The sequence below is a fragment of the Fundulus heteroclitus genome, unplaced genomic scaffold (genome assembly GCF_011125445.2).
Source record: "Fundulus heteroclitus isolate FHET01 unplaced genomic scaffold, MU-UCD_Fhet_4.1 scaffold_37, whole genome shotgun sequence".
NCBI lineage: Eukaryota > Metazoa > Chordata > Actinopteri > Cyprinodontiformes > Fundulidae > Fundulus > Fundulus heteroclitus.
This window is the reverse complement of record NW_023396781.1, coordinates 1,001,274-1,025,570: the sequence shown is the minus strand read 5'-3', so window position 1 is coordinate 1,025,570 and position 24,297 is coordinate 1,001,274. Positions and strand designations below refer to the sequence as shown.

The window sequence follows — 24,297 nt, the reverse complement described above, 5'->3', positions numbered from 1 at the left end:
TGCAATACTCTCCTGTGATATATCACACCAGCTTAACATAAGAAGCATCTGTTGAGATTAAACATTTTCTGTATTTTTAGAATTATTCAGATTTTATTTCACAGTGTAACTGGTGTGAAAATTTCAGAGCTAAAGGTTTGAGACTTTAGAAAACTGGATTTTAATCCTGATTCTACCTTTTTTCACTCTCCTCTCCCACAAATGCTATTCAAGGCTGTGTTTGAAATTTCTTAAAGACATGCTACCTTGGCACAAATTCAGAGTGATTTCACATCAGTTATTGGTTATAATTTTCTGGCTAATAATATAGATTAGATTTTTTTTATCTAAGTGTCAGTGACACAGCCACTGTTCCTCCCCCCACTGCTTATTTGTTAATGAGTTGCTGCTCTTAGGAGAGATGAGAAAGGAAAACAAGCTGGCTCCAGGAAAATGGCTGGATAGCCTCTCAGATTTCATAAACATAGACTCCTGTTGCTCTAGCAGCCGATTTATCCCAGTCTGTTTCCAACAGAAGGCTACATCTGGTCATCAGATCCCAGGTTTGGTAATGCAGTATGGCTCGACCATGTGAGAGTTAAGATGCTGGAAATAAGCTGTCTGTTGCTTGGTTAAATGAGGTACTTTTCAGACCAAAAAGTACTCTTAGCAGCAACATTTCATGCAGTATAGACCAGTATACGGGGAATTTTGCCCTGCAAATATATATTTTTTTGTATTTCTTAGAAATGAAAAAGTCAGAATTTGTCTGCATTGACGTCAACTATGATATCTCTGCTCAATGCAAAAAATGAGTAGGGATTCTGCCCTTGTTTAGAGAAATGTATAATTTCAGTGTCATTATTATTGTGTTTGGCAAAACAGTAGGGAAAATGAAACTTAATTGTTAGGCACCTGCAATGCAGGGCCTATTGCTCTATTGCCTATTGCCTATTGTTTTGCCTATAGATTTTTTTCATCACGCCATTTTCACCTACCCTGTTGACAAAAACCAACAAACAAACCCCAGCCATTGAAATGGCTGGGGTTGTTGCCGGTCTGAGGTGATTTGCAAAAAAATCTATAAGTCCTACACCAATGAGGGTTACATTTTCTGAATCCAGACAATAAGACCTACGTTTTGATGTATAATTTGTCTACGTAGAGTGAAAATTGAGCGAGTAGGCTGAAGTTGTTCGGTCTTTTTTGCATAATTTTGACTTTGGGGTTGCTGCTTTCAGAAAATTGAGCGAGTAGGCTGAAGTTGTTCGTTGTTTTTTGGATCATTTTGTCTTTGGGGTTGTTGCCGGTCTGAGGTTATAATTTGTGTACGTAGAGTGAAAATCGAGCGAGTAGGCTGAAGTTGTTTGGTGTTTTTTGGATAAATTTGTCACTATGGTAACTGGAAATGGCGTGATGAAAAAACGATAAAAGATATCCACATACCGTTTTCACTTCTGAACAGTTCAAAGATATATCTACAAACTGGAAGTTAAGCAGTGTTCGTAGGTGAAAGCATGACAAGACAGTAAAGCGTTGAAAATGGCAATTTTTTGGTAGTTTTTTGCAAATTGTTTTTTCCAACCGTAACTGGAAATGGCGTCAAGTACAAAAAGCCTGCTTTGCAGCGTCGGGACGAACGTTTTGATATAGTAGACAAATTATACATCTTAGGCCTCCGCCATGCATTTTCAATGCATAGGCGGGTGCCTAATAATAATAAAGAAACCCTTATTAGGTGGATAGTACTAGGCCTCCGCCATGCATTTTCAATGCATAAGCAGGCGCCTAACTAGAAACGTTCAATTTCTGGAGAAATTGAAGAAGGCGCTCGCCTGGTGGTGCACGTAACCGTCAAAGCCAAAGCTTCTGAGTTCCTTGGTTGTTGGCTCTTATTGCTTGGTGATTTTAAATTAAATCTTCTGATTGGCGATCTCACCATCTCTGGTGCTGAGGTTGCCAAGGTTGTTAAAAAGCTCCTCGGTGGCAAGGCCCCGGGGGTGGATGAGATTCTCCCTAAGTACCTTAAGGCTCTGGATGTTGTGGGGCTGTGTTGGTTAACGCGGCTCTGCAGCATCGCATGGACATCGGGGGCAGTTCCCCTGGATTGGCAGACTGGGGTGGTGGTCCCCCTATTTAAAAAGGGGGACCGCAGGGTGTGTCCCAACTACAGAGGAATCACACTCTTAAGCCTCCCTGGTAAGGTCTATTCAGGGGTTCTGGAAAGGAGGGTCCGTCGGATAGTCGAATCTCGGATTCAGGAAGAGCAGTGTGGTTTTTGTCCTGGCTGTGGAACACTGGATCGGCTCTACACCCTCAGCAGGATCCTGGAGGGGGCATGGAAGTTTGCACAACCAGTCTACATGTGTTTTGTGGATCTGGAGAAGGCATTTGACCGTGTCCCTCGAGGGATCCTGTTGGGGGTACTCTGAGAGTATGGAGTACCGGGCCCTTTAATAAGGGCTGTCAGGTCTCTGTACGACCGGTGTCAGAGTCTGGTCCACATTGCCGGCAGTAAGTCAAACTCGTTTCCGGTGAGAGTTGGACTCCGCTAAGGTTGCCCTTTGTCAACGATTCTGTTCATAACTTTTATGGACAGAATTTCTAGGTGCAGCCAAGGTGTTGAGGGGATCTGTTTTGGTGGCCTTAGGATTGCGTCTCTGCTATTTGCGGTTGACGTGGTCCTATTGGCTTCATCAGGGCGTGATCTACAGCTCTCACTTGAGTGTTTTGCAGCCGAGTGCGAAGCGGCCGGGATGAAAATCAGTGCCTCCAAATCCGAGACCATGGTCTTGAACCGGAAAAGGGTAGAGTGCCTTCTCCGGGTTGGGGAGGATGTGCTGTCCCTAGTGGAGGAGTTCAAGTATCTTTGGGTCTTGTTCATGAATGAGGGAAAGATGGAGCGGGAGATCGACAGGCGGATTGGTGCGGCGTCTGCTGTGAAGCGGGCGCTGTACCGATCCATTGTGGTGAAGAGAGAGCTGAGCCAAAAGGCGAAGCTCTCGATTTACCGGTCTACCGATCTACGTTCCTATCCTCATCTATTGTCACGAGCTTTGGGTCGTGACCGAAAGAACGAGATCCCGGATACAAGCGGCCGAAATGAGTTTTCTCCGTAGTGTGTCTGGGCTCTCCCTTAGACAAAGGGTGAGGAGCTCAGTCATCTGGGGAGGACTCAGAGTAGAGCCGCTGCTCCTTTACGTCGAGAGGAGCCAGTTGAGGTGGCTCGGGCATCTGGTTAGGATGCCTCCCGGACGCCTCCCTGGTGAGGTATTCCGGGCACGTCCCACCGGGAGGAGGCCCAGGGGAAGACCCAGGACACGCTGGAGGGACTATGTCTCCCGGCTGGCCTGAGAACGCCTTGGGGTTCCTCCTGAGGAGCTGGCCCAAGTGGCTGGGGAGAGGGACGTCTGGGCCTCCCTACTGAAGCTGCTACCCCCGCGACTCGACCCCGGATAAGCGGAAGAAGATGGATGGATGGACAATCATTTAATTCAATCAATTGGTCCCATGTAGCCCCTAAAGGGGTGATGTTTTCAGTCAGCTAATTTATCTGAAAATCGGTTGAGAATTCACCGGATTCAGAGTGTCTGAAAACATAAAGTACATTTTCCTGAATTGACGTGTATTCTGTCTGACTGCAGCTTGGTCTGACCTAAGATGGCCGCGCTGTCGGCAAGCCTCTCACCCGACAACGGGGCGTCTACGTATACATGTCTGTGGGTGCATTACCGCCACCTTCCACAATGGAGTAAGGATCAGACGGGTGACGTCATGGGCTGTGTGCCGAACGCTCATTTAACAAAACTTAACTTTTGTTTTACTTGGGGATCTAACAATTTCTCTTTCAATTTGGTTTTGTCTAAAGCTCGTGTTGCATATTTAGTAGTTATTTTACAAAACTGACTGGTGAGCAGAACGATACGTCATGGAGGGATGTCTCTATCTGATTGCCTGACACGCCATTCAAACCACCTCAACGGCTTAACTCTGCCTATTTCGAGTCTACCACTTCAGATAAGTGGGTGCTTTTGTGTTTTTCTCCATTAAACCTGTTATTTTCCTTTTTTTATCGACGTAAAATATAACTCTCCCGGCTATTTTTCCCATAGACACAATATATAATGTCTATGGTTTCTCCGTTTGCTCCACTCTGTCTGTGCGCTTTAAAAACTGTCCACCTCACCAGCCAATCACAGACAGGTTTCTTTCCATCCAATCAGAGTATGGCTTGCAAATACTGCATTCAGATGGATTAAATGAAAATGCTGCAGCTTTTGGCAGAAATTGCTAAACATAACGGTGGGATTGAAGAAAAACTACAACAAATAAACAGTTTAATATTTTAGCCTTAAATATTTAGTTCAAAATAATTCCTTGACTTACTAAGTGAGGTGTGAAAAATCTTTTTGTCTCTTTTCTTTCCAGCTTCTGGGTGATGATGCAAACGTTTCTTGTGATCATAATCATCATCATTGTCATCATTATTTAAAGACACTTAAACAGGAGGTAAAACAAAATACCATCTATTAAAATGACTTGGGCAAAGACTCAACAATTAAAAAAACAACAACAACAATAATAAGCTGTTTAAATCCTCAAAAACAAACAGAAGTTCTTTAAACTGAACTCTAAGATAAAAAGGCAACTAGTGAAGGTAGGTCAGGATGGGGTAATGTGCTTTATTTTATGTTTTTCCATTAAAAGGTGTGCAGCGGCTTTTGAACCAGCTGCAGAAATCTGAGTGAGGACTGACCGATTCAGAGATAAAGAGAATTACACTAATCCAATGAAAATTAGCAGCATTCGGTCTGAGAAGCACATGGTATAGACAGAAACAAATTTACAGTTCTTACAAGCTCTTCAGAGTTCTACCTTACACCCTGACACAAGCTCAGCCTAACCAACACTCAGAAGATTTGGCTTTGACACAGTACGCACCACAAGGCAGGCGCCTTCTTAAATTTCTTCAGAAATGTTCTAGTTAATATGTTTACTTTTGATTTAGTCCTGCATTTAATCTGTTTTTTTTATAGTTGCTTTTCTTTAGAGTTCCGCTGCATGTTTCCATTTCACTGTCAATTTGGCTGTGAATTTGTTGATGCAAGAAAACTGTACTACTGAGGGTCAAAGGAGTTATTCAATGCTAAAATATTTGTGTTCCAAAATAAACAAAAACAGACACAAACAAGTGTCATTAAAGGTATACTATGCAACCGGGGTTGATTTTCCAGCGAGGCTCCCCCCAGAGGGCGAAAGTAAAAGTGCACTGTCGTAAAGATGCTCAGCTGTTCTGGTTTCTCCGTCAAGCCAGGGGCAGTTGTTTTGAGCTTAGCAGACAGGCGAACGCAACGAAAAGTGGAAAAAACGGCAGTACAAACAATGACTAACACAGTGAAGGTATGAACATCAAGCTTCCCGCAGCGCTATCTTGGCGAGGCGGCCTCCACGGCCGCCTTGCCCGCCGCCTCGCCAGTTTTATTATTATTATTATTATTATTATTATTACTATTATTAATTTTTTTTTTTTTTTATGTTGGCGAGGCGCCACCACCTCGCCAAGCCGCCGCCTCGCCAGTTTTATTATTATTATTATTTTTTATTTATTTATTTATTTTTTTTTTATTTTATGTTGGCGAGGCTACCGCCACCGCCTCGCCAAGCCGCCACCGCCGCCTCGCCAGTTTTATTATTATTATTATTATTATTATTATTATTATTATTATTTATTTATTTATTTATTTTATTTTATTTTATTTTATTTTATTTTTTTTATGTTGGCGAGACGCTACCGCCACCTCCTCGCCAAGCCGCCGCCTCGCCAAGCCGCAGCCGTCGCCTAGCCGCAGCCGTCGCCTAGCCGCAGCCGCCGCCGCCTCGCCAAGCCGCAGCCGCCGCCTCGCCTAGCCGCAGCCGCCGCCGCCGCCTCGCCAAGCCGCAGCCGCCGCCTCGCCAAGCCGCAGCCGCCGCCTCGCCTAGCCGCAGCCGCCGCCGCCGCCTCGCCAAGCCGCAGCCGCCGCCTCGCAGCCGCCGCCGCGGTAGCATCTCGCCAACATAAAAAAAATAAAAAAATAATAATAATAATAATAATAATAAAACTCGATATGCTTGCATGTTTATTTGACGTTAACACGCGGTTCTTTGTTGTTGCTTTTGCGCGTGCATATAGTTAATGGCAGGGCAAAAACACATGGAGTTCTCGCCGTAAAGCAAGACTTCTGAGCCTGTGTGTGCGGGCCGAGGGCTCTTGCAATTGCAAGTGCGGTATTTCCCCCACAGACCACCAGGGTGGCCGAGAAAACCTTAGTTCGACCTGAAATGACTCATTTAATCATCCAAAACGGTATGGAACACATTAATTAACTGAAAAATGTTGCATAGTATGCCTTTAAATATTTTTGACAACCCTACTGACAAAGAGTCTTCATATGCAGGTCTTTATGAAGCAAAAATCTTCAATGATATTTGATGGCATATCTTAAAATGCAGTGCCTGGACCTTTGGTAAGACAGTCAGTGGAATAATACTTACATCCTGCTCGGTCTCTTAAATTATTTGACTAAAGACACAGCTTTTCCATCTTTTTTCTGTGTGATTTTGTTCTTGTTATTCCTGTTGAGCCAAAATAAGTATATCCAAAGCTAGTTCTAACCCCTCCGTATCTCAGCGGACCACACCACAGACTCGCTCTATATCTTAGTTATGCTTCTTTCAGACCAAACAGAGCCACAGAACCTTACATCTGCTGCTTTCCAAAGTGACATACTCAGCTCACTCTGCAATAAACTAGCCTCTGTTTTCGAGACTGAACTCTGTGATTCTTTAAACAAACATTATCTACAATTGAAATTCAGCCACAGTTGGTGAAGCTTGAATTTTCTTCTGACATTTTGAGTGTGCAGACTAGTGTGGCCGTGCTGAGGAGCACTGTGTGCAAAAGGGAATTCTTGTTCTCTATCTGCACTGACATTGTTGCGCTCCAATCAAAGATGATCTCAGTGACTGCTGATACAGCCAAAGTGGAAAGCAGATGTGATGATCTGGAGCTTCTATGTAGTTGTAGCAGTGTGCAAAGATAGGGGGATTTCTGAGGTTTCAAATTACTCCACCACCACACAGCTGTTTCTGTCATGCTCAAGGATCTCCTGCAGCCAATGCCAAACCCCAGATTCTTGTTCTGTTACATTACAATAAAACACAATATAAAATCTTAATTTTAATATTCTCTCCATCCAGTTGACCAACATGTTTAAGTGTGACAATAAAAACTGGTTGCTCACATGTACATCAGGCTAAGATTCAGCAGTTTACGCAATTAATATGTTCTCATTCTGGATAGGATATGTAAAGGAAGCTGTTTTTGTTAAAAGAAACCACCCATCTTTAAACAGTAGTGGAGGCCTCCAGGTCCAGTTGTCCTCCTCTTCCTCCTTCAAAGCTGTTGTTGCAAGAATGACTCAGCCCCCTGGGAAAATAAGCGGCCATCAGAGTACTACATCAGAGTACAGGTTGATTGGTAGGCGGCTGGTCCTCTTTTGCATGTCAACAAACCTCAGGCCCTTGCAGCTGGAACTAGCTGCAGCTTGCAACTTTTTTGCCTTGAAAAGTAATCAAGGTTTAAAGGGTTTAAAATATTCTGTTTGCCATGACCAATCCCAGTCAAATATAATTGCTTTTAATCTCAGTGAACTGAACTGTGTTCAAGTTCCAATAGTAAAAAATACTTTATCTTGAAAGTTCATGAAAAACATAAAGCCGCTAATAAAATGTCATCATTTAAACATGCTGATCCTTGTTGAACATTTAGTGCAAAGTGTAACCAACAAACAAGTCAATGTATTAAACATTTTGACGAGTACGTAATGCTATGGTAAGATTCGTGAAAGTTTCTGGTTAAAAAAAGTATGATTTATTTAAACAAATAATACAATTAGATTATCTCACTGCTTCAGCTCTCCTCCCTTCCATGTGGAGGCAAACCTTCTTTAAACCTATTCCCAACACCGAGCAGACGCGTCTTATCCATTAATTGTTACATAGCCAAAGATTGCAGACCTCTTCGATTTGGAATTTGCATTTTCTTAAATTGCGATTATATTGCAAATGCGATTACCATATTTTTCGGACCATAAGGCGCGCCGGATTATAAAGCGCACCTTGAATTTGCGTGTCTTTGTCCACACATAAAGCACTCTGGATTATAAGGCGCACTAATTATTCTTCCCAAGTGTGTAAAATCACTTCACCCCTTTTACGTACACAGCTCTCCGTCCGTCTCTGTTGGGATGACAGAGTAGTTGGACTACACTGCCCTGTTTCTAACATAAAGCCAAAATAAACGTAAGATTATTTTCTATTGAATTAACTAACCAGGTTTCTTGTTGCTAGCATGTACCCTGGGCACGGGCTGCCTCAAGGCTCCCACATGCTCGGGTGTACTGTGCACATACTGTGAGCTGTGCGGACTCCACACTGACTCTCCGCGTACATTTTACCCATTATAGTGAAGTGTACTATTGCCTATATTCCTTGTGGCAAATTCCTACCATTCCCACACTTTATGCCGGTGGGATGAAGCAGCAGATGGTAAAATGTTTGATTAGCTAGCTGTGTACCTACAGCTGTTTATTTTCCAGCAGGCTTCCACTTCACACCTGTTACTGAGAGCAGAGAGGGACTGTGATGCCGCGCGTCCTTGCATCTGCCTTCTTGGAGCAGCTCAGTGTATCAAGCTCGGTGTCACAAAAAAAAACAGTTCGATATAAAGACTTTGCTGCACCGAGTAGTCGTAAAAAATGAGCTCTACACTCTCCTGTATGCGTGGACCTCCGCGGAGTGAACTATGCCTGAGAATGTAGTATCAGGTAGTGACAGTATACCGTAATGCTCCGAATATCCATTGAGCACAGCGGCTTTGTTGCTTACCAAAGTCGTACTTAAACATTTAACAGATTTTTGAGCAGATTATGCAACATAAAATCTGTCAGTAAGCACAACGGTAGTCACACATAAGGCACGCTGGATTATAAGGTGCACCATCAATTTTTGAGAAAATGTAAGGATTTTAAGTCCGCCTTATAGTCCGAAAAATACGGCAATTGTTCAGTCCTACTCTAGTTAAAGAAAATACAATAATTATATTACTAGACAATGTAGTGTTTGGTATTATCTAAGTCTAGGTTGGTTCACAGCTTTCTCCTCCTTGGCCACAGCAGAGCTTTCACAGCAGGCAGGTTGCAGTAGGTGGTGTGGGTGCTGAAGATCTTCAAGCTCCTGCTTATAAGATGGCATCGGTTGTGAGTTAAGCCACTGGTCTTCATAATTGGACCTTGCATTTTAATCTGAAACTTCACTATTACTATTGTTTACGGGTGGCTGTTGTGGTAAGCACTAATTGGTATTGCAAATGTAACATTGTTACTCTTTAGCAACTTTACATTGCATGTTACCTTGATCTTTCTGCTGTTTTAATGTGTTTTCATTTTCCATGACTTCTGTTTAGCTATTACACACTGTTTAAAGTTATTTAATGTTTAATAAATAACTGTCTGTTAGGTATTGTCCGGTGAATATCAGCCCAAGAGCTGATATCAGACAATAGTTGAAGGGTATGATTCGAGCACTGGCGTGCTTTTAACAAACTCTGCACACATATAGAATAAATTAGTGACAACTTCTCTTCAAGTTCAAAAGTTCATCAACAGAAATAAAATTATCATCTAGAGAACATCACTATAGAATGCTGTTTATCTGAATTAACACTATATTTCAATCAACAAATCCTCTCTACGAGGCTAGTAAAACTTAACTAAAACTACTAAGCAAAAGTATCTTGAAATCTAAGTTAAAGAACCAAAGTTCATCTTAAAGAATGTGAAATGGTTAAATTAACTTAATTAATTCAGAACAACATTTTGGTATGTTTCAACCCCTTTCACAATGCAAATCCTGAACAAAACAATATTTGATTAAATAACATTTTAAAGAATGATTTGCTCAGTAAAATATCAGTAAACTTCTAGAATGCTCGACTTTACTAATGCAATTATACCTCCGGGAGGCTAGGGGTTGCTGTAGCGAGCGGTCGCTAAAAATCGGTTAATCCTAAAGTTATACAAATACACGATTAAATCGACATTAATATTCAATAATAATGTGGTAAAAACGCTCATACCACTATCGAACGATGGTGGAGCAAAACAAAACAAACCTTATGTTTGAAATGAACCGTAGTTGTGTATCCGAGAAGGGCGGATGTTATCCGGAAGCTAATACCGTTATAGCAAGAGGACATTTGGTGCTAAATTTAAAAAGCTTCGGCTTCATTTTAGTCGTAATGATTAGACTGGTTAACACAAGCATCAATATCCCATCAATGTATAAAACTCTTGTGGAGATAACGTTTGTTATAACCATAAAAAAACACTAGAATTACATCAGCAATGGCGTGGTTCGAAGAAGCTAGCAGGAGCTATGTCGGTCAACTCCACCATGAAAATGCATTAAGTAAACCTTCTAAATAAACCATTTTACTTTCCCTGTTTATTTCTCTGCCAAACCTGTTGGCGCCTCTATGTCAGTTCAATTCACTTAGGGCACCCAGTTGGAAGCAGTTCAAGGAAACGTTGGTTATTTTAGCAGCGGGCATGCGGCTCCGGGCTAGCCGAAACACGGTCAGAGCAGGCCACTCTGCGGTCCTACATGCTGTCTCTGACCCGGGTGCAGCAGGCGATTTCAGTCCAGATTTAGATCTTAACTAGATAAAATAGGTTCTGTGCTGGCTGCAGATGGGAGGCCGCTCCGGGCTGTCTGGAGTCAGTTTCCTGCAACAGCGGAGATAACAAAACAAGGCTAGTATAGTTGGATTCTTTTACTTCGGGGTCTGGTTGCGCAGAAGTGAGACTGTAGACTTATCTTGGATACAGCCGGCAGTTCTCCGAGTCTGATTAGGTCCTCTGGACAAAGAGAAATCCCCCTTTGTCATCCCAGGCAGGAGCGACGGGACTGAGTTTCACAGAAAGCACATTTTACTCAGCTTGATCGACCCTGCTTGTGAGTCTTTGAGCCCAACGCAGGCCCCATGGGTGGCTGGTCTCTCCAGCGTGGACCCTCTTCTCGAGAGTACACAGGCAAGAAAAAAAAGAAGGGGGCAGTTATTGGTGCAGCAGTGTGAAATTGCTTTGCTTACGACACCTTCAGACTTTTCCTGAGGGCTTGATGGCACAACAACTTCTATCATGGAAATTTTTTTTGTTATGAGCTACAAGCCTGACCAAAAGAAAAGGCCTTTTAAACCTAACACTATTTGAGTGTTGAATCACGAGCTAATTAATTTACTAGTCATCTAAGGCTACGTTCACACTGCAGGCCTTGATGCTCAATCCCGATTTTTTTTTTTGTGAAATCAGATTTTTTTGCATGTTCGTTCACATTTCCAAATATATGTGACTTGTATGTGATCTCCATACGATCCATGTTTACTTCCGCAAACAAGGATCGTAATGCTGCAGCGTATCTTGCGTTCTCTTATTCTCCAACTGGAGCCAGCACATTACCAACGCAATCTTTTTAAGAAGATCGAAAAGGAAGATAGCCAAATTTAGTGATGTGAGAGGCTTCACTGATACGGACTTCATTCATAATTTTCGAATGACAAAGGCAACCTTTTATGTGCATCTGAACGGATTTCTTTAGCGCTTTCACGTAAAAACACAAATCTTCGGCGGCCAGAGCAGCGAGTAAACGCGTTGCCGTGGGGCTGTATGGACTTGCAACAGGTGCTTGTTACCGCACAATAGTCAACCTCTTTGGCATAGCCAGGTCCACCGTTAGTGACGTTTGTCAAGTATCAATGACGTGTAGGTCGGATGAATGCGGCCTGGCCGTACAGACACAGGTCACATTTGAAAAGATCAGATACGTATCGGATTCAGGACCACATATCCAAGCGACCTGGGTCGCATTTGAAAAAATCCGATCTGTGTCGTTCAGACTGTCATTAAAAAATCAGATACAGGTCGCATATGGGCAAAAAAATCGGACACTTCAGGCTGCAGTGTGAATGTAGCCTAAGAGTCTCTGCTTCTCCCTAAGAAAGTGAATTATTGTTGAAGTATGCACCACGTTGAAATAAAACAGTGCATTTCTTATCTGTTCCCAGATTCTAACCATGAGGCTGCTGCAGAGGCTATTGAGAACATGGCAGATGCTGTCACACATGCAAGATTTGTGGGAACAGATCCTGCAAGCGATGAAGTGGTCTTGATGAAAATTCTTCAGGTAGAACATGTTTGTTTATTTGTAGCAACTGTCTTCTTGTGAAACTTTTGAACTAAGGAAGATGTTTTGTCTTTTCTTGCATCCGGCCCGAGCTAATCCATTGAATCCATTATATATTCATTTTTATATCCAGAAACATTAAGACTCTTCTTACGGCATGTGTTGTGAATTGGTGCTATACAAATGGAATGCCAATGTGTCGACCTGCTTAAGCTACCATGAGTCTGTGCTGTAGGTTGGCTGATAACCAAACCCATACTAAAAGGATCAAATCAAAATATAGCAAGCACATGACTAAATTTAAAGCTTGTATATTATGTCAGGAACATTTTGGTTAAACACATAGTAGGGTACCCAAACATAAGGAAGCGTAATCTCACCAGAATATGAATAAAGTACTTCAAACCCACAGCAGGAACAAAAGGAGTGTTTTTTTTATTATTATTTCATCAACAGGACAAGCAGTCTATATCCAGTATGACCTGGCCAAGCCATCAGGTTGTGCCAGAATAGAATATCCAAGCCCCACACTGACAATTTAAGAAAGGTTTATGTTATGATAGGAAGTGGAGCAGAGCTTCCCTGCCACGGAAGCGTTGTAGCGTCATGTTTAAAACCTGCCACACTAGATTCTTCTCAAGCCACAGGTGAATTAGTTTACATTTGACTAAACACATTGAATCTGTACAGCTGAAACAACTGGTAAAACACAATGTATAAACTCTGATGTCCTGTTCTTGCATGCTAGACGGTGTAGTAACGTCTGATCAATTACAACAGTAAAGATCAGAAATTAAAAATGTTAAAATTTTCTGTAAAGTAATGATTCTAATGTCATTTATTAAACTACCTGTCATGTCAGTGACTGCACATGAAGCTGCTTTTGCAATTCCTGTAATCTCTGTTTTTATGCACTACACATCTTTCAGGTGCCTTTCTATGTTCACATAAAACTTAGTAATGGCACAAAGGCACGTTTTTCACCACATACGACCATCATGAGAAAACATAAATTCTAACTGGATTGTGGTCTATTACTTTTGTGCTACTTCAGGTCCTTAGGACTCTGCTGCTGACGCCAGTTGGAGCCCATCTGACCAATGAGTCTGTGTGTGAAATAATGCAGTCCTGTTTCAGAATCTGCTTTGAGATGCGCTTAAGTGGTGAGTTTGTCAGAAACTTATCAAACACTCCTATGATATAATCTGGTATATTCAATTGATTAGCTAATGTTTACATGATGTGATAATCTTTGATGTAAATACTTAGGCAATCCATCAGTTTGTGACCATAACTTTATTGGGAAACGGTGTTTGTTACATTTACCATATTTAGGATGTACAGGCGGGAAAGGTTGGGAAGAAAGTGTTCTTGGTATGAGAGAGCAGTTCAGTTGGTCTTGTTAATGGTAACCAATAAAGTGCAAGCCTCATCATCACTGATGGGGTTATTGAATTAACAATATCAACCCATACAGCTCATAATTGGACAATAGTTAAGAGTTCTGAGCACTGGCATTCTTCTAACGGCAAACTCTGCACACATATGGAATAAATGAGTGGTGAATTTATAAACAGAAATAAATCTGCATACGGGGAATACCATTAGAAAACGTTGTATATCTGAATTAACACTATATTTCAGTCAACAAGTCCTCTCTACTAGGCTAGTGAAACTTAACTAAAACTACTAAGAAAAATTAAGATTAAATAAACTAAGGAACTATGTACACACAAAAGAACAAATAAAAGATAGTTGTAAACCATGATCATCATAATGATTCAGTGAATCTGCAGATCCAAGTTACAGTACCAAAGTTTATCTAAAAGAATATGTAATGAGATTGAATTACCTTAACTAATTTAGAACAACATTTTGTATACTATATTTTTTGGACGATAAGGTGGACTGGATTATAAAGCACAATAAATATTCTTCGCATGTGTGTAATATCACTCTCCCCCTCTCTCCTGAGAGGGAGAGATATCTCTCTGTCACGAAGACAGCGTAGTTGGATTTCCTGCCCTGTGCCTGATTCTGATATCATAAGGCCAAATAAACCCTAACTTATACATTGAAATAACTTACTAGGTTTATTGTTGCCACCGCATACTCGCATATGTAAATCATGGGCTGCCTTACATGAATGCACTTCTAGTTTTGACATTACAGTCAGGCAGTCTTGTAGATTGTTCAAGGGTCTGATCAGGTAGTGACACAGTGTGCCATAATGCTCCGAATATCCATTGAGTGGAACTGCTTTGTTGTAACCAAAGTCATATTTACACATTTTAACTGATTTTTGAGTGCATTGTATCAGTTAAAATCAGTCAGTAAGCACAAGTAGGGTGCAAGTAAACTGCACCGGATTATAAGTCACACCATCAATTTATGAGAAAATCTAAGGATTTTAACTGCGCCATGTAGTCCGAAAAATGCGGTATGTTCAGCCCATTCTCAATGCAACTCCAAATATTATTAAACATTTTAAAGAATGATCTGCTAAATAAAATTAAGAATCTTTAGGACACTTGATTTTTATTAATTTAATTATTTCTCTGGAAATAATTAAGACTCAAATTGGTAATTTAAGAAGCTAGAGGGCACTGTAGGCAGTCGTTCATAAATGATGTGTCAGGGCCCATCCGGGTCATATGGCCATTAGCTTGATGGGTTAATCTTAAATTACACAAAACACCTTTAAATTGACTTTGATGTTCCCTATTATTATCGGACAATGACGGAGTGAAACGAAAACGGGCATTATGTTTATACAAGCCGTAGTTATGTTTACTAGCGTTAGTAACGAGTTATTAGAAAGGCTAATAGCAGCTAATACTAGCAGATATTCGAACCTGATCTAAAGGATTTTTAAAGCCCCAGTATAAGATTTTCACACTGGCGCACCATCTAGTCATGTGCTAAATCAATTACAAACAACCGCGCTGTTAAGTGTGTAATAACTACAAGAGACGCTGCGGAATATCATAAATGTCACAATGTAAACATGTCCTCAATGTATTAGGTACTGCTAATAACTACGGACATTGTGTTTTTGGCACTGATACCTATTCTGCTTTATTTTCTTCTTAAGACGCTTGTAAATTTTGTAAGTAAAGTTTTTTTTGGGCTCGTTTCTAAATGTGCAGTTGCTTATTTGGGCTCTATTATAAGCGACTATAAACACAAGTAAAGAGACCTGCTTTTGCCCCTCAGAAAGTGTAAACCAGTGAGCTAAAATACCTCTCAGCCTTTCCGCATAGACACAAAGGAGAGAGAGACAAACAAACATCTGTCTCCACACGGAGGATAGTAGTTGCTGCTCTACACTGTTTCTAACAAAGCCTAAAAAAACTTTACTGTTATATTGACTTAACTTACCTGCTGTCCAGCAGAAAGCCTGCAACCTCTGGATCTGTTTTAAATCATTTCTCCCTCGTGAATTATCTCCACCTGGTAATAACAGCGGCGCTGGTATAGATTCTTGTTTCCTCCCGGTTATTACTTTTGATGTGCCATCCTGGATGAGTTGCACTACCTGAGCCAGATGTGTGGGTTGCAATTTCTTTAATGAATTGCTGATGTCACTCAATAAGCTTTTGGTTTGTTGTAATTCACTACAAATATCCCTCAAGGTGTCTCTGTGACTGCCTGACAGCTTTGTTGCTGTGGTTATTTGGACACAGGGTGGGGGACTTCTGTGTATTTACATTGATTAGCATATGTAATTAGGGGCAATGACAGGTCAGCCCAAGGAACATGTGCATTTGTGTCCAATTCTACGCAAATTGGGATTTATCAAGGCAACGCATGCAGTGACCTGTCTATACATGGTTTCGTACATATGAATTTTTTTGTGCACTGTAAGTTTCAGGATTTCTCCCTTCCACCAGCCTCTAGAAAGAGAGCTGCACACTCTTTCGTCCCTGAGGCTCCAGGTATCTTAATTTAAGGGTTTAATTGTAGTAGCCACTTTAAAAGCCTACGGTACCTTTCAGTTTATCAACAATATATCTATAATCGGGGAAGTAAGTAAAGGGAAAAGGTCCTTAGATAATTTGGTTGGGATTGGGTCTAACCTTGGGTCTAAAGGATTAGATGAAGCTAATATTAGCATAAGTCAGAGAACTTAGCTGGATCAAAACTGTTTAAATAAAGATCAGGTTTTATAGTTATCTCTAATGCTCCCTTTTTATTACAGATCTTATTACATAATTATAAAGAATTCAACATACAATATTCAACATCACTCCTGAAAGAGGAAGGAACATAGACAGGTCCACAGAGCTGTGACTCTTTAAATAACGATCATATCCTAAAAAAGAAACCTAGGATTACTTTTGTTCTCCGCTATTAATGTTAAAAATATTTAGTTCTAGATTATCAGAGGTTTATTTTTTATATACAACATTTTCCAGGTTGTGCATGATTGCTCCAAATGTGTAGTGTGCCATTTTCTAAATTACACAGCTCTAAATTAAACAAGGGAATGAGTCTTTTATGACTGAAATCCCTTCTTTTTCAAAAGTAGTACATTGTTTTGTAGCCCCTTATCTGTTTAATAGCCTCTGTTAGGGTTGATTTTTTTCTTTTCTAAATCTCTTAATTGGATATAATTTCATTGTGTTTTGTTCTTATCTATTTTTCCATTCTGCTTGTAGAGCTCCTCAGAAAATCTGCGGAACACACACTGGTTGACATGGTGCAGCTGCTGTTCTCCAGGTAAACACTTGTAAATATGTTGTTTAAAGTAGTAGAATGAAAAAATTAGGGCTGGGCAAGTTAACGCGTTAATTTCGCGTTAATTCATTAGACTATTAACGGCGATATTTATTTTATCGCGCATTAACGCATGTTGCTCACATGCTTTCAGTCAGTGTCAGTCAGCAGGCGCGCTGACTGCAGTGCGCTGTCACGGCAGCACTCTCCCGCTCCCCCTCCCCTCTCGTACATGGCTCAGCGGCGCCAGCCAATCAGCACGCAGGCTCAGCCTGGCCCGCCCACTTAGCTCTCACACAAACTTAATACACAAACAGCTGAGAGAGAACGCAGCAGCGAAAAAACATGAACAGGGGAAGTAGCACCGTTTGGCTTTATTTTAATACCGTAAATGAAATCAAGCTGTATGTTTTGTAAAAAGCCGGTTCATTTCAGTGGAAACACAACAAATTTCTCTAAGCACGTGAAAAAACATGAAAACGTCGAGCCCCAGAAACGAAGAGAGGAGACGAAACTTCTGTCATTGCCCAGACAGACCCACAGACGTCTCTGACTGAGGCGTTTCAGTCCTCCAGGGAACATCCAGGTAGATCAGTGGATGGATGGATGGATGGATGGATGGATGGATGGATGGATGGATGGATGGATGTTACTGGAGCCCACACATAACATGTAATTAAGACCTTGAAAGAACCCAGTACATATATTAAAAAGAGTTATTTAAGATAAGATGACATTAGCTAATCCTTTTTTTATCCCACGACGGGGAAATTTATAGGATTAAAGCAACAGGCAGGTGCACACAACACAGACAAAATTACATAAGGATTGAAATATATAGCGAAAAATTAGCGAAAAAACACTGAACATAACATTATTATTATTATTATTATTATTATTTAATTGTAATAATAAAATAAAAACCACAAAACCCAAAAGGTCAACAGTTTCATGATACATCAAGCTTAGGGACTGGCTAATATACAGCAGGTCAAAAAAGGCCATATTTTGGCTGCAGTGCTTGCTGTTCTCTTATGAAGAAAAGATCAACTAGTGCACTAAATTCAATAGATGGGTTGAAAATATCCAGTATAAAATAATTGCTACAAATGTTACAACACTTTTGTTCATATGGCAGCAGGACATTAAAATAAAAGTGCTCTTTACACTACTTTTGAATTCATTTTTGGAGTTTGTAAATACAATGCGATTAATCGCGATTAATCGCGATTAATCAGGGCGATTAATCGCGATTAAATATTTTAATCGTTGCCCAGCCCTAGAAAAAATATACAAAATATAGCTCAATCATTTATGTTGTCACTTAATCACTTAATGTTGTCCTTTTCACTTTTGAATTAAAAGTTAAAGATATCTGCATATGTCTCTTTGGCCTTTTTTAAGTAGCATTAATATAACTTTTCCCCTCTATGCTAGGGCGGTGGGTTATTGATTCACCAGTGCCAATATGTGATCCTCCCCACCTTCAACTGCCTTTGAATTCAGCTTCATTTCACCTATCCTCTTTGACAGAAATTATCACAAAGTGGTGTCCCCTCTGTCCCAGTTTCTCATTTTCATCAAGGTTTTAGATTTTCACAAGCACTCCTCCAAGTGCTGAGTGGGGAACTCTTAACGCACCTTTTTTGCAAAATGTAATTGTGGGAGTTTAAAAGAGAACAGCCATACTCAAATACAAATGCAAGAATATATTAGCATAATCTAAAATATAATATAACCAGTGGCTTTGTGGTGTAATTGGTCTTTTCTCCGAGCACTTTCACAGTCTTGACATCTTGTTCACTTTTCTACTCACATTACCTCACTTACTCTGTGATGCTGAATAATACAGATGTGATTGTGCACGGGCTGCACTCTAACCCCAATAAAAATGCATAATGAGCAGTAGATCTTAACAGCCTTTTAGGAGGAGACTTCAGTTGTGCGCTGGAAGTATTAGACATGTTAATCTGTTGGACCCACAGATCATCCTATAATATTGCTTGCAAGACAACACATTACTGCCATAGACTTAATGACTGTAGGTGACTCCAGGTTGCTGTCCTGTGTGTGTGTTTTGTTATTTTAAAAATTCCTTAACCCTTGTGTGGTGTTCATATTATTGTTACTCAGCCAGTGTTTGTGGGTCTGGTGGAGCCGTTGCATTTTGTGCTTTTTAAAGGCCTCACAATCAAACACTTTTATGTAAAAATACTCAACAGATGTTACTTAATCCCAATTTCAAGTTGTATAAACAAAATATTTGGTTATTTAAAACATAATAAAGCAAATTATTTATAATAAAATCATGATATGAATGGAAACAAATTCACACGTGAAGCAAGGTTTTTCCAAAACTAGTGACTTTTAGTTGTTTGAACTCAGAAATTTAACCCATTCAGGTGCACAACACAAGCTATATGAACACAGAGTAAATCTATCAGTCAAGAACACACATCAGCCCCATGACCTTTAGCCAATGGCCTGTACAACACATGAGGGGCAGAGTTTTACTGTGTGTGTTGCAGATATACTTTTTGCACTTGATGCATCTGTATTGTTTTTTTCTGTCCATCTTCCACACTTCGCACTGCTTCTTCTTGTTGCCAAACATGTACTGGAACAGCATCACACACTTACTTCAGGCTCTGCAGATTCTGGTTCTGTAGGTTCTGTAGGATAGGGCAGCATTCTCCTCCGGAATCATCCTCATTTGGCACATAGGATACCAGGGTTGTGTCACCCATGTATGCAAACTTGTAAGGCTTGACTTTAGACCCGGAAACTCAAGCAAGGATAAGAACCCTGAAGTAGGCATGTAAATGGGTTTGGCCCATTTCCTTCCACCTCTCTCCAAAAACAAGAATAATTTTGTGGATGGAATTTGGGATAAAAAGCTGAATTGAAGATTTCATGTCCTGTGTGTAAGTAACTGCCATAGTGTTGGTCCTGGTTGCATCCTTAATCACATTGGTAGCCTGCAGGGTGACTCTCTTCTTGGGCGAGACCATTCAATTTCAACATTTTTGACTTCCATATTTCCTCACTTGCTACATGGTGACTGTCTTGTTCTTGTTCTTTCTTGTTCTTGGCCCTGTGGCTGGCTGCTGACGGCTTGGTCTGGAGACTTGTCTTCGTTTTGGAACTGGCTGATGCTCAATCTTGTCCTGCTTCAGTGTCACTGTCAGACTCTGAATTTTCAGAAATGGGATCCTCAAATTCTGAAACCTCTTTTTTTGAATACTATCCCTCAACATTATCATCAAAAACTTCTCTCTCTTCCAAAATCAATTACAGGGCCCTCTGCGCATAGTATCTTTTGGCCACCTTGATCGGTTGTTATAAGAAACCACACTGGCAAAGCTATACTTATACTCTTTCTACTCTATTTGTAGCAGAAAGAGTGTGATAAACTAAAGATTACCACAAAACAGAGAGTCAAATGTGCCCAGACAGGAGGAGGAAAGAGTGTTGTGTGCACAGAACGCCATCTTCCACATCTCAATTAGCCCCGGGTCCAGTGGACCCGGACACCTTATATGTAATACAAATGTGTAGGGGGGGTGTACGGCATGTAGTCATTAAAATCGTTTTCTGATATATGTTCTTCACAGAAAATGAGCCAAGGCCAGTGAATCTGAGTTTGAAAAATTAATTGATTGTATCATTTTTCGTTCAATAAAAAATGAAAACGGGTCCCACAGACCCGAACACCACATAAGGGTTACATTTTTAGTTTCTTCCTATTCATGTCACTAAATAATATGAGGCTTGTGGTATGACAGTTTTCAGACATTTCAATTATCTGTCATTCTGTAACCATAATGAAATGATAATTTTTTTGATGTAATGGTCCTGAATCGGTCAATACGCAATATGTCTGGCCCTTTCCTGGACTATTGTAGCATGAATAGTGTCTATATCTTGTAGACAGCATCCCACTCCCCTGTGCTGACTTCACCACCTGTGCTAAATCTTTCCTCATACCACACTGTCACTCTGAGACACAGTATACTTTCAATTGTGCCCCTATAAAAGTTTGTGAGCAGCTGAGTAGAAAGTCAAGTCTGTTTGAGTTTTGTGAAAAGAACAGCTGTTGTTGGGCCTTCACTAGGTGGGAGGTGTTCAGTCTAGAAGAGATTTGATTGATAACACTTTAATGTCCCCAGAGGGACAACTTGTTTTGCTGCCAGGAAGACGATATGTAGAGGAAGTACAAAAAATAAAGTAAAGAAAAGAAAAGAAAAAAGTGTTTAATAGAAACACTGTCAACATTAAAACTTTTCAATTTACGAAAAAATACATGCACTGTTGAGCCTTTGCGCACATCTGTATTAGCCTCAAAGGTCAAGCGGTTATCGATAATTGTACCAAGGTATTTGTAGTATTGTACAACTTTTGGAGGGCATGGTGGAGGGTTCTTCCTAAAATCAGTTAGCTTTCTTTAGTTTTTAAGGCCTGTCAGCCTACTGTTTTAAAAAGTGAGCCTCTAGAGTTGAGAAAAATCTCCAAAAAATAAATAAAATCATTCATCACAGAGACATGATCAAAGTCTAGGTCATCAAGCAGTGACAATAAGTCATCAAGAAATTTTATGGCTTGTTTGCCCTCGAATTGGCAGTCATTATTATATAAAATTAATAAAAGTGGTGAAAGGGCACAGCCTTGGGGGAAACCTGTGTAAGATAAAAGTACATTAGACAAGACATGGTTAACCCTTACCCTCTGAGGTCTGTTAGGTAAAAAATCCATTAACCAGCACACTAGATATTCATAAGACGATCAGCAAGAATATGGCTTTTCATACAGTTAAAAGCTGAAGAAAATAAATAAAAGCTAGCAAATGAAATGTCTCGCCCTACCCAAGTAACCCATAACCAAATAGAGTAGGGTGTTGAAAGCATCATCAACACTCCTACCTGGTCTTTAAATAAAAACTGTGAAGGATCTAAACTGCTCTTTCACAATTTCAACTTTAATGATCTTAAAGGACTTCATAATAAGATGAGAGCAACTGGATGAAAATCATTGAGGGTCTTTGGGGATTTACACTTGGGTACCAGTACAATCAGTATTCCTGATAGGACAAGTAATGTACTGATAAAGGTTTGTAAATGCCTTGGTTAGTTTGCAGGTCAGAGGAAATGTGAATGTCCAGGATTTTTTTGCTGTCCACTTGCTCCACTACCTCCCCATGGAGGAGGTAGAGAGAAGCATCTTCAGTCTTCCTGGACCTCTTGTAGTCCACTCTGAACTTCTTGGTCTTGCTAGTGTTCATGATAAGGTTGTTCCTGGAGCACCACTGTGTCAGATTGTGGCCCTTCTGTCTGTAGTGGGTCTCATCATTGTTGGATCCACCAAAGTAGAGTCGTCCAGAAACGTCACGACTGTTTGTGTGGTGGATAGTAGAGCAGTTGTGTGTGTGTGTGTGTGTGTGTGTGTGTGTGTGTGTGTGTGTGTGTGTGTGTGTGTGTGTGTGTGTGTGTGTGTTAGGATGCTGCTGATGAGTCAAAGCCGTGTTAGATGCCAAAGAGACTCTGTAGAGCGATTCTCCCTGTAGGCCTATCGAAGCATTTCATGATGACAGGGGTCAGAGCAACAGGACGGTAACCACTGATGCAGGCTGTTGTTTGTAACCATACATACACAATGATGGAGGATTTTAGGTAGGCAGGGATCATGGAGAGGTTAAAGATGTCAAGAAAATCCCTGGGACTTGGTCAGCACATAATTTAAGTGTCCGGCCTGACACCATGTCTAGGCCTGCAGCCTTGTTGATGTTGATCTTCCTTAAAGTGGAGGTCAGTTGGTACAGCAGCAAGGACAAGAGGCTGATGCTGCACCTCTGGCTGAGGAAGATATTAGAACCCTCTGCTGCTTGGAGAGCCGAAGCGTGCAAAGAAGGTGTCGATGAGAGCTTGGTCACTAGACCCTGTGGTGTTTTGTTTTTTTAAGTGCTCATACAGATTAGTCATGTTCCCCCATGTGGTTTTAGCTTTAGCTCAACATGTTCAACAAAGTCCCTCAAATTTTGCCTTTCTTAGAACCAAAGTATTCTAAGATGACAGACAAAGCTTTTCTTTTTACCTCTAGGGGTTCTTTGTTTTCGTGGCCTTGAATGATATCTTACTCAGTCTTAAAAGGGGGTACTATACTGTTGCGTGAAACATTTTTTACTTGCTTACTTCCTAGCCCCAACTCTCTCTTCCCTTCCATGCGGTGGCAAACCCACTTTAAGCATATTACTACTGCCTAAAAGACTTGAGAGAGAAAAGACGTCTTACACTCGTTAAATGTCTTGTGACCAAAAATTGCATCGCCTCTGCAATTTGGAAATGGTGGTTTTTATTTTATCATTATTATATTGCAAATACAATTAATTGTCCAGCCCTACCGGCCAGTCCCCATTCTGTCTGTATGCAGGCTTGTCAGTGTCCTGAATCTGATCAATGATGCTGTTTTTGTCTACAAACTTCAGTAGTTTCAAAAACTGGTGCAGTCATCTTTGCACAGAGAGAAGAGAAGTGGGGCAAGATCAGCATGGGGTGGATGGGCTCCTGTAGTTTGTAATGTTTTTCGAGGTCCTCCACACTGTAGCTGGGCCGTTAGCTGGGAAACGGCTTTTTAACTTCTCACCATACTTTCTCTTTGGTGCAGTAATCTCATGGTGACTTTGTTCCTGGCCTTCTTATACAGGGCTCTGTCCCCACTGCTGTAAGCCTCTTCTTTGGTCCAATGCAGGAAAACCATGGTTAATTTGTTTAAATGTCAGAAAGATCTTGGTCTGCACACACATGTTCTTACAAAAACTTAGGCAGTCCTAACCACATATTTAGAGGTTTTTGGTTTTTGCCTGTAAAGTGGTATGAGATGTAGCAGAGAGTCACCAAAGAGTCTAAGAGCTGTATGTCAAACCGTTCTGTATTCATCTATTAAAACTAACGTTGATCCAAAGCACATTCCACATCCTCTAATTTTGCTCAAAAGCTCTGCACTACAGTCTCCTCTTTGAAAGATGGAGGCCACAAAAAAAGGAAGGTGGGAGGGGAAAAAAACATAACTCATACTTTATCCTATAACAGGATGCAGTTTGAGATATCAAAAAACCTCTTGCACAAAAAGCACAAATAGACAAGATACACATTTAGCAGAAGGTAAATATTTACCTTCCTCTCTGAAAAAAGGCAGAGAACTGCTGGGCTACCAACCACGATCTCACAAATAACTAGATCAATAAAAATTGGAGAGAAACTGCCCAAAGGGGACTGGCTGATGCTTAGGAGTTGCTCTCTGATTAAAGTAACCATTTACAGTGGAAAT

At 40.8% G+C, this 24,297-nt stretch overlaps 1 protein-coding gene across 1 annotated transcript in view; it reads left to right on the top strand.

Annotated features, from left to right (window-relative positions):
- The window catches only part of gbf1 (golgi brefeldin A resistant guanine nucleotide exchange factor 1), a 237,306-nt gene that overhangs the window by 84,265 nt on the left and 128,744 nt on the right, over positions 1–24,297 (top strand). Inside the window, exons 5-7 of the mRNA XM_036130640.1 lie at positions 12,140–12,258; positions 13,313–13,421; positions 16,920–16,980. Coding sequence (XP_035986533.1) covers positions 12,140–12,258; positions 13,313–13,421; positions 16,920–16,980 — 289 coding nt within the window. The remainder of the gene's footprint in view (positions 1–12,139; positions 12,259–13,312; positions 13,422–16,919; positions 16,981–24,297) is intronic.